Genomic DNA, 10,965 nt, shown 5'->3' with positions numbered 1-10,965 from the left:
TGTTGCGTCAGAGGATGGATTAATTGTTAATAGACTCTTGGACTGTGCCCTGACCTGCCTTTGGACCTGTTTGGATTTGGATGCCATTCTTTGTCTCCCTCACTCAGTGTCTCACGGACTGTCACTGTTAACTTGTGCACCATTAAACTCGTGTGTTTTCCCATACCACGCCTCCTGTTTCCTCCAGCTCTTAGCGCATTGCATAGCGTCTACTACAAGACCCGACACAGACTAGAGACCACATCCATAACACATGCAATTTAAGGATGAATTAACTTGTCTTTGGAGCATAAGCAAAAACTAGAGTATCTGGGCAAGATCAGTTGAAAAACAGAGGATCAGTGAAGAGCTGTGGTAGAACAGCCCAGTCCTTGGCCTTGGAAATGAGCAGGTGGTACAACACAGGACATTTATGCACTTAGGGAACAAAAATGTATTTTAGCACTTGGCCTTTATTTGCAGGAAGAATCCTTCACTTTGGGGACTGAAGTGTTGACATGCTGGTGGAATAGTTTTGGACCTTGGTTCAGTGTGAGCTGGAGTGCAGATGTGTGCAAGTGGTGTGCACACTGTCCCCATGTGGCTGAATAGCACTAATGCCAATGAAAACACCAGGAGGTAAGCCATTAACTGCATGAAGATCTGACTGTTCCTTAATATACAGTACATTGGTCAGTCCTCTACCAACAACAAAAAAAAACATCCTGCAAGAGTCAGATGACATTACTGGATAAACAACATGCTCACTCAATGATCTTAATTAGGCAACTTTGTTATTTGAATACCGATTATAGTTACAGAATGGGATATATCTGTAATTAAGTGTCATGATCAGGAAGGTGCTAGCTGAAGTGTTTTTGTCTGTGGAAAAGTAGTAGTTTGGGTTGGTCTGCTCAACTATAGCTCAAACAAAGACAAAGGTTCCAAGCCCAGAGGCAATACAGACAGGACTGTCTGTTGAAAACATAACAGCCACATACAAGCTAAAATGAATGCCCTGTAGTGGAAGTGTAATCTTGTGCACTCCAGCTGGAGTATTTAAAAGAGGAGAAATGTTAGTAGGTCATTACCATTGACTTACTGGTCCAGTCTGTGAAACTGGATCTAGTTTACAATTAAAGACAGCTGAGAAATGTGTGTTTAACTTGAAAGGTTTTATTTGCAGTATGGCTATAACAAGACAATCAGAAAGACCTGGTTCATCCATCATTTTTATGTTCTCTCCTTCACAACTACTTTCGCTTCGGTGTAGGTGAGACCTTTGTAGACACCGCTGGTGTTAAACTTAAGCACACTTCCATTCCTGCAGGTTACTTTAACGGTACCCTTGTACGGAAGATCAGCATTCGCATGACCAAGTGTAATGGCTACATCCATGGTCTTCTTTGCTGGGACTTGGATCTGGAAAGACAGCTTCTCAGTTGCCTCTGTTTTGTTCTCCACACTATAGGTGTCTTCAGTTCCCACTGTCCAGCTGAATCCAGAGGAAACCTCAGCTAGCTCAGGGATTCCTGCCTTCACTTCCATGTTGAAGGTGAACTGCATGTTGTTGGTGACAGACCATGAGGAGGTCTTGGTTATGGTTTTGGAGGTTTCCAGGGTGTACTCCTGGGCAACAGAGGAGCTGTTGGTGTACGTGATAGACTTGATCTCTTCCGTTTTCACCTGGGGGATGACTTGGTTCAGAGTGGGGTACTCTATTTTGGTCATGACTGTGGACTCGATGGCATTGATGAAGATGAAGCCCATGCTGTCAATGTCTGAGCCTGCCCGTCCCATAACCCCCAGGCAGATCCCAGAAGCCACATCCATGGGGTACTCCGTCTTCAGCCCCCAGTCGGTCATTTTCACAAAGAACTCCCGGTTGCGGCTGGTCTTGAACTTGATGGCTCCCAGGCGGGTCCCGGCTCCATTCCCCCACAGAGAGAGGGAGGTGAAGAACTCGCCGGGTTCGAACTTGAACTCCTGGTAACCTGTACCTGGAGCGCCAAACTGTCGAACCTCCCCATTGGTCAGCCAGATCTTCACAGCCTTCACCTGCGAGCCCCCTACCCACACACCGATCTTCTCCAGCGTGGCACCGTCCTTCTGGCCATCAAAGGAAAAGGCATTGCCTCCATGACCACCAATCATATGTGTAGTTGTTGGGTAAGCCATGTAGACCTGGAAACGAGAAGGGACATTGGTACTGCATGAGGATATTGAGAGCATAGCCAATGCCTGGGTTAAACAAGAAAATGTGTGCAGCATTTAATGAGTTGTCAAGCCAACAAAATAATATGGATACCTCTCATTAATGCCATATCAGTTTCAGAGTTGTGCATAAAAAACATTTTTACTGTTTATTTCAACTTTCCAAAACTTTACAAATTAAATCAAATAATACCAGAAAAGGCAATACCTACTAGAAGAGGAATGCACTATAATGTCTTTAATAATGTTTCAATAAGGCATAAATTAGTATGCTTTAGAATGTGACTGCCTGGAGCAGATGAATAAGAAAATGTGAAATGATGTTGCTTTATTCATTTTTCACCATCATTGGACTTTTGTTTTTGATTACTTTGATTTGATGTGTTCAGAAATAAGAATTCAAAAGAGCCAGGTTACTGTTTGATTATTCTCTATTAGTTTTTCATTAATAACTTTATTTGCTGTAAATTTGGAGAGATTGTTTTTTATAAATAAACCAATTTTCTCTCCATGTATTGTGTTCATTATTTGTTTTGCTATATTTTTCAGTGCAAGAGACAATTTCAGATAAACTGTCTGTATACAGTATTGCCTCTAGAAGGTTTATAGAAATATAATTCCGTTTCACAGATATGTGCTGCAGAACAAAAACTACCAAGGTGATCACATGTAATCTAGAGCAGTGGTTCTCAAACTTTTTGGACCAAATGCCACCCCTGATCAAACCAAAGCATCCAAGTACCACCTACAAGTCATCTTCTCGTAGGAACCCCAGAAAATCTCAATAACCAACATGAGCACACGTGCGTGCACACACTCACATACTGTAGGAGTATTTTTTTTCAAATTAACCTAGAACAGTCCTTAAATATTTTCTATTATCTATCACGCTTTCCTGTGCTCACAAGATTGCCAGTATTCCAAAACCGTGCACATTCTCCTACCTCCTTATTTGCTAAAGATAACTTTTTTTTTTAAGATACAATTGGTTACTTGCATTTGTAGTATGTATTTGCTTTCCCGTGCTTACAAGGTTGGCATTGTTCCAAAATCATGCACATTCTCCTACTTTCCTATTTTATGGAGATAACTTTTTTTAAAATACAATTGGTCACTTGCATTCATAGCACACATTCCTATACAATGGTATAGAATTACACTGTAGCTCTTGTGTCCTCTCAAGTATTAGCGCACGCTGTATCGTAGTACGTATTCGACACAAACTAATTTTATTAAAATAGAAAATATGAAAACCCGTCCCAATTTTTCCGTGCACACAAGAAATTTCCAGAAGTGATACAAGTACCATAGTTTGAGAACCACTAATCTAGAGCTTTAACATGATTTAGACTCATAAGAGGAAAATGGAGTGACTGCGTGAAAGCATTTGAAACAAAGTGATGACAATGCATACCTCACAGAGAACCAGCAAAATGCTACAATACAGCAGCCCACTGATGTTGTTCTTGTTTTTCAGGGTTTTAGTACTGACCTGTGTCGAAGAAAACTCTTTACTCAGGTTAGGTGTGGTTCAGCAGAGTCCTTTATTCATGCGCATGGAAAGGAAACAACCATACAGATAGGAGAGCAGCCTGTGAATGATGATGTCAAAGATAATGGGTTTTATACAGCAGGTTTGTGGTAGCGTTGCATAAAGTTCCATATAAGGAGTTGTTTTTCCTCATACAAATACTGCTTTGTAACTGACCACTTCATTTAAGAAATTAAACTTCAACTTTAATTTGATCTGAAGGAAGTATATAAACAGAACATGCAAAGTTCAGTTAAACATTTTGTGGTTATAGCACAAGCACAAGCATGTGTCTGCAATTTATTCTTTCTTGCTGTCACTAGACAGAAAAGGTACTGTATGTTAGCAAGAACAAATAGTTACGATCTTGTACACTTAAAAGGTAAATGCTAAAATTCTTCCTTACAACAAAGTGGAAATTACAAATAAAATGACATTTTCAGGTGCAAGGAGTGTGTTACTTTGGCTGATAACTCAGGCTTTATAATGTTTTAACATGTTTTAATATTTATTATGAATGTTTCTGCTCATTTTCGCAGTAAAAAAACTTTTTAGAATTTGATTAATAGGGAATATAATATGGAATCTCATATCTAAAGAAATTGATAACAATATAATTATATTCATTTAGCTCAAATAAATTAGCACAGGAGTACACTTTCTTTGTAAATGTCTGAATCAGTTTAACTCCTTCCTGTTATTATGTGTGTGGTGTAATGGCTTGGGGATGTGCCTTGTATGCTAGAAGTCAGAGATTTGATCCCAGCTTTCCCCATGAGATTTTTTTTAAACTTTTCTTTGAATAACAAAAATAGCAAATATTATGGACACTATGTTGAAATTTTTTAGATTTTCTAAATGTTTATTTAGAAAGTGATTTATTAACAACAACGAATAATTTCAAACTGCTACTGTACTGCCATTACAGTATAGAATGTGGGAAATACATTTATTTGACCTGCAGCAAAGTTTAACTCGTTTAGAGCGTCCTACATTACAAACTTTCTTCGTGAAATTCTTTGAGTTAAACAAATGAAAGTAGAAGGGTTATTTTTACAATTGGCTCTCCAAGATTCAGACTGATTTAATTCCCCTCATTTAGCTGAAACGGATAAGTAAGTACAGTAAGGGAAGAAGTAATAGGGTTATTCCATGCTAAAAAGAGAACATTGAGAAAACACAATGTTTCGGCTGTGAAGCCTTCTTCAGGTGTGAGGTATTACCCTATTACTTGTTCCTTTGCAGACTATGCATGCTGTCGCAGCCACCCACCTGAAGTAGTTACAGTATATGTATTGCAAAGCGCTCTGTTTTATTAACAGACACTCCGACTCAAACAAGTGTTGTACAGTGATATAGAAGTGGGTAATGTCATCCCCATTAAACAATGTGCTTATTGCGCAAATCCTGCTAAACTAAAAATTTGACACAAGAAGAGTATTATTGGTCAATGCTGTGAGGCTCTGGCAGAATTATAGTGTTTTACACTAATTATAGTATAATTAATAATTAGAATTATAGTATAATTACAGTTATAGAAGAGACACGTTGTGTATTGCCTCTTTTTACACTTGTAAAAGAGAACATTCCAATGTTAATGCAACACAGAACATATTTTTAATAATGCACAGCTTTCAGACTCACATGGGTATACGCCCTACACTGCTGGGGAATTCAAACCAGGCTTTTAGCATCACTCAACCGGAAACCAGCCAGTTGAGCTAAAGGGAGACCTCCCCTTAGCCTGGTGGCTCAGGTCCCCACTATTTACGGAAAATGGCACTGGCAAGCCAGCTCGCACAGCCTGTAATGTTGGCCGCATGCGTCACATTAACCTTTAAAATCTTAAGCTGTTAACTCAACTTCACACCTGCAAGTCAAGATCATGGTTTCAAATTAAACAAAAACATCAAACCTTTGACTGGATGAGAACTTCATGATTGTTTCACAAGAATGTGAAACGTGACAATTTGTTACAGTTACCATCTGGAGAAAGAAAGGTTTATGTTTTTATTTATTTGTGGCTGGATAGTTAACATTTCTTAATTGCTTTGTCAGTCTGTCCGTGGGGGGAAGGGGGACTCGTACACTGGGCAAACATTCAAGGTCAAATTCTTCCACAAGGGGGGTACTTTTAAAGCAAAGACGACGGCACCGAAAAATGTTATTTGCAACACATTAAAGACATTTTCCCAAGAAAGTTTAGCTTTTGTCACTAATAAAACCACTAACTAAAGACATACATATAGAAATCCCTACATTACAAACTACAAGTATTTCATTTTGTCTATTGCTACAATATCAACAGCAATGTAGTTAAAAGGAACATGTCAAACTGGTTGATTGAGTTAACAGTCTGGGTGTGGCGAGTTTCGACAGTTTTCTGCCCTTGGGCAAAAGGAACCTGTTTTTCTTTGAAAGTTTTCTCTGTTCTACTCATACATGAGAATATAAGGGGGAAGGAAAAGTGCCTGCGGTCATTTTTTTCATTGACAGACAAAGTTGTGTTGTGTTAACAAAAATTACAGTATGCTTAACAGCCGCTTGTAAGAGCAAGGTGACTTTCTGCTATCTAAACCATTTTTTACAGCTTTGAAAGTCACGCAATGTTTGAGTTAGGCAGGAACATGTCATTGTATTTTTTCATTTTTTTAAATAAATATGAGGTTACCAGCAATCAAATGTTCTGTTTTTTCTTACTTTACTTTTTGTGTAAAAAAACATGAATATTAATAAATGACACATGTCCTACATGTGAACTTGTGTACTGTTTACTAATTCTTAGTGAACTTTTCCTATGTTTGTAACAAAAACAATTAAGGATACTGTATAAGCCTGAATTTGGAACGGCAAGGAAAATAAGTGTGAAATGTCAAAATTGCCATTACTTTTTATAAAACAAATCCTAAAATAGTAAAAAATGTCCTACATGTTTATTGTATACTTCCTTTCCTAGTTGTCAATGTTCCAACATCAGAGGCCAGTCTTTCGCCACAGCTAATGTTTGCACAGGCTTGTCATTACTTTAAATCACTGTGACTCTCTTACACAGTAATACACAGCTGTGTCCTCAGTCGTCAGGCTGTTCAGCTGCATGTACAACATGCTGTTGGATCTGTCTCTGCTCATGGTGACCCGGTTCTTAAGTTAATCAGTAAGTTGTGTCTTCGTCGTAATAGAGAACTTCAGTCCAGCCCTTTCCCAGGGGCCTGGTAAATCCAGTGCATATTGACACTGTCCATGGAGAGTCCTGAGACTGTGCAGGACAGTTTCACAGAGTCTCCAGGCTTCTTCACCTGAGGCTCTGATGATGTCAGTGAAAAGCTGCTAGCATCTGTGAACAAGGCAGACGACATATTGAACTTTGTTACTTTAAAGTATTGCATTTAAAATTAAATATAAATGCAATACAGATTTTGTGCACAGCTAGTTCTTGTACAGGCTTGTCACAGGCTTGTACAGCAGCTTGTGCTGCTGGAGGTGTCTCTGGTGATGGAGAGCCCACTCTTGAGGGAATCTTTAAAAGCTGTGCCTCCATTATTATATATTATTCCAATCCACTCCAGCCTTTTCCCAGGGGCCTGACGAATCCAGGCTGTGTGATCGCTGGTTAGAGAGTATCCGGAGATCTTACAGGACACCTGTACAGAGTCTCCAGGCTTTTTCACCTGAAGATCCGATGAAGTCACCATAACGCAGAGAGCATCTGAAAAATCAAGAAAGTTGAAATGTCAGTCAATGGTAGCCTGAATGCACTGTTGTAAACAAGCTTTTAAAATAAGATATTTTTTTATTTTTCTTGGGGAAGTGAAACAAAAAAAGAAAGTGTTTGAATTGTTAATGAGCCACAGGTTCGTTTTCTGGTTTTCTGTTGAGAATTGTTGGTGGTATGCTGAAACAATTGTTAGTATTGATGCCTGGTAGCATCACGGCCCTAGGTTCAATTCATCAGGGTGCTATTTACAGTATACTGTATGAATTACATTGCTTTGTTTATAAGGGTGTCCTGGAACCTTCATATATTTGTCCTGAGTTTGCAACAAAAAAAATTAAAGGTATAAGCATACATTTCATTTAGACTGAAGGGAGCTATGCCTGTTAAGAGTTAACAATTAAGTCCTCAATAACTGTTTTACTGTTTTGTACACTCCCAGTTGGCTGAGGTTTATTCAAGGTATCTTGAGAGGAGTTGTAACTTATGTATCCTAAAGGTGTTTAGTAACAGGAAAGGGAACAAGGTTCTTATCTGACTAGGATCTTGGTTGATTGCCCAAGAGTAACCTAACAGGTTACTCCAGCTGTTCTGGTCTTGTTACCTTACTGTATATGGTAAGAAACCTCTACTGGCCAATCATAAATGCATGTTTTTTTATGAAAATTGTTTTCAGCCTGTTGGTGTCCTTAGGAAAGTGAGTGAGAGACGAAGTTAACCTGTTAACTTCCTCTGTCCTCCTTTCTTTATTGCAATAAAGAAATCTCCAGTTTGATTTTCCAGAGTTGTGTGTTTTACTGAAAAAAGGGCCTAACAAGACTCACAAGAAATGTGAGACGTCAAAATACTATTATATTTTGTATAAAAAACTTTGAAAACAGTAATAATTGACACAGGTCCCACATGTGGTACAGTGCTTGTGTACTGTGTAGTGAACCAAAGTGTGTACTGTATGTGGTACATGTATGTAGTAAACCATACTGCATTTTTCTTAAGGTTTGCAACAAAACAATTAAAGGTACAAGCATTTATCTTGACACACAAGATACATTTTACATATAAAATCCTAAAACAGTAAAAAAGTGACTCAAGTTCACATTTGTTCCTAGCTGTCAAAGTTCTAACATCAGAGGCCAGTCTTTCGGTGCTCAGGTTGTTCAGCTCAAAATACAGCACAGTGTTGGAGGTGTCTTTTAAGTGAATCAGTGTAAACTGTGTCTTTACCATACCAGATTGCACCCATCCACTCCAGCCCTTTCCCTGGAGCCTGGCAAATCCAGTGCATATCGTTTCTGATCCTCTGTTGTCTTCTGGTCTTTTCTGTTCTGTATTCACAACATGTTTGGTCACTTGCATTGTTAAGCACCTTGGGGCAACCTTGTTGTGAAAGGTGCTATATAAAAATAAATTGAATTGAATTGAATTGATCATGGTGAATCCAGAGTGTGCAGGACACTGTCACAGAGTCTCCTGGTTTCTTTACCTGGGGTTCTGATGAGGTCAGTGAATCACTGTATGCATCTGTAAAAACAGCAGGAGACAAAGTGAGCTTTGCTACCTTAAATTATTACCTTTAAACTTCAATTTTAATACAATCAATGGCGAGCACTAAAATATTAGCATCAATATTGCTACTACTTACATCTTAGAATCTGTATTACTAATTTCTAAGCAATTATTAGTGCTTCTCCTTGTTTTTTAAAAATGATAAAGATATATTTACTGTACATGGTGGTAAGGGAAGCAGAAGGGAATATCTGAACATTTTTGCTGTACAGTTTGTTGATAAATGAACAGTTACCAATATTTAGGCTGCACTCTTTGCCCTACAGATGCAGCCATTCAAAGTGCACGGTACAGACCCATACTGCACGCAACTACACACGAACCACCATGCCATACCGCGGTACGTGATTGGCTGGCCAAAATGACCGACAGGGGCACTCATAGTGCATTGGTCGATAGTGGAAAGATTTAATCATTTAATCTCTTTACTGTGCACATTTTAATCCACTTAGTATTAAATATTTATATGGATTTTTACAACTAAAGGGAAATTTTAGCTGTGCATAAAAAGAAGAGGAGCATAACGCATCTGAAGGTCATAAACGATATTAATTTAGGAACATAAACATATTATGTAAACTGTATATTGCTGGTCTTGGTAGTTTAAAGAAAAAATACACACCAGTGCTCCTTCTGACCATATTGCTGTACATTTATATACTTTAAAGATTGATCATTTTAACATTTTCTGCAAATACGCTCGTTATCAGATTAAACAAAAGCATACTTTTAGAATTGGATCAATGGGGAATATAATATGGATTCGCGTATCTAAATAAATTAATAACGGTATAACTATATAACTATAGTATATGTATAGTACTATATAGTATGTTTAGTAATTCCTCATGGGATCAAATGTGGAAAGATTAGATTGTAATCATTTTTATTTTTTAAATAAATTTTAGAAAAGTGTCGTTTAAACAAAAAACTTGCATTTAATACCACTCGATAGTTATATTAATAGAGATAAGCTCTCTATTAAAGCTCAGATCAAAGATCAAACAGCAATATCTCATACTCTGGGACTGATCCGTGATCTGTGATGTGGTTGAGTGTGAATTGTGACACTCTAGCAGGCTAGCTGGTGTCTGTGTGGTTCGGGCCAGCTGGCTGTGCCGAAAAAAAAAACGGTTTAACAAATCTTAAACAACATCTTAAGCAACTCTTAAGTTTTTGTTAGACCATTAGACATGCAATACACTTCCTCATGATCATCTTAGAATCTTTGAGGAAGCTGCAAGTTTTTTTTTTACTTATACATTTTAAACACTTTAATTTTGAAAACGCAACACACATTCCATACAGATACAGTACAATCACATTCTCTTGTCTTCCTGTTGTGTAAAATGAATTAGCAGGTGATTGAGATAACAATGCGGTGCCCACACCGGGGTAAAGTTAGCTTGAAGTTTGAAAATGATTTTGGCACGCCTGTAGCTTTTTCACGAAACCTCCTAGAGTTACGAAAACACTTGCTGTGTGTACGAAGTACATTGTGACTGTTTTCACAGCCTTCACTATGTCGTTTTTAAGCCATTTTTTTTACCACACTCGAATATTCTTTTGTTTATAACTTCGCAAGGGAAACACATAAAGCCTTTAACCAAATGCATTTTAAAGACCACAACTTGTGAAAATGTTCACAGCCTCCACATAAAACTATCAGTGAGCTAATTCTCTTTTTTTAAACCTCTGGTTTTTCATCGATGCGTAATTAAGCACTAACTGGAAGCCGGGGGGACTGCTGTGTACACACGTTCACAACGCAAGAAATACTGCTCAATACGGCTTCGTGTGAAAAGCCATATATCACCATAGGAAGCAGAATAGCGCAGTGTCCAATTACCAAGACTGTAAGCACGGGAATAAAGCTTTGTTTGATTTCTGAAACCCTTTCTATATGTCCCGTTTTCATTCAGATAAGGGTCAACTACATACACAATACTGCTGACAGCAGGAA

At 38.2% G+C, this 10,965-nt stretch overlaps 1 protein-coding gene across 2 annotated transcripts; it reads right to left on the bottom strand.

Annotated features, from left to right (window-relative positions):
* Window positions 1–1,135: 1,135 nt before the first annotated feature.
* LOC148833907 (aerolysin-like protein) lies at window positions 1,136–3,794 on the bottom strand. 2 transcript variants are annotated; one of them, XM_088916005.1, is made up of 2 exons: window positions 3,608–3,794; window positions 1,136–2,163 (listed from the first exon to the last, which is right to left on the bottom strand). In XM_088916005.1, the coding sequence occupies exon 2, from the start codon at window positions 2,155–2,157 to the stop codon at window positions 1,213–1,215; it is 945 nt and encodes a 314-aa protein (XP_088772131.1). In that variant the 5' UTR covers window positions 2,158–2,163; window positions 3,608–3,794; the 3' UTR covers window positions 1,136–1,212. The 2 variants fall into 2 exon arrangements, with proteins under 2 accessions (XP_088772131.1, XP_088772130.1); XM_088916004.1 differs by having other exon boundaries at window positions 3,686–3,794.
* Window positions 3,795–10,965: the final 7,171 nt, after the last annotated feature.

This window comes from Atractosteus spatula, chromosome 5 (assembly GCF_055471065.1).
Source record: "Atractosteus spatula isolate fAtrSpa1 chromosome 5, fAtrSpa1.hap1, whole genome shotgun sequence".
Classification (NCBI taxonomy): Eukaryota; Metazoa; Chordata; class Actinopteri; order Semionotiformes; family Lepisosteidae; genus Atractosteus; species Atractosteus spatula.
The sequence above is the reverse complement of the archived record's forward strand: the minus strand, read 5'-3'. Positions and strand labels throughout refer to the sequence as shown.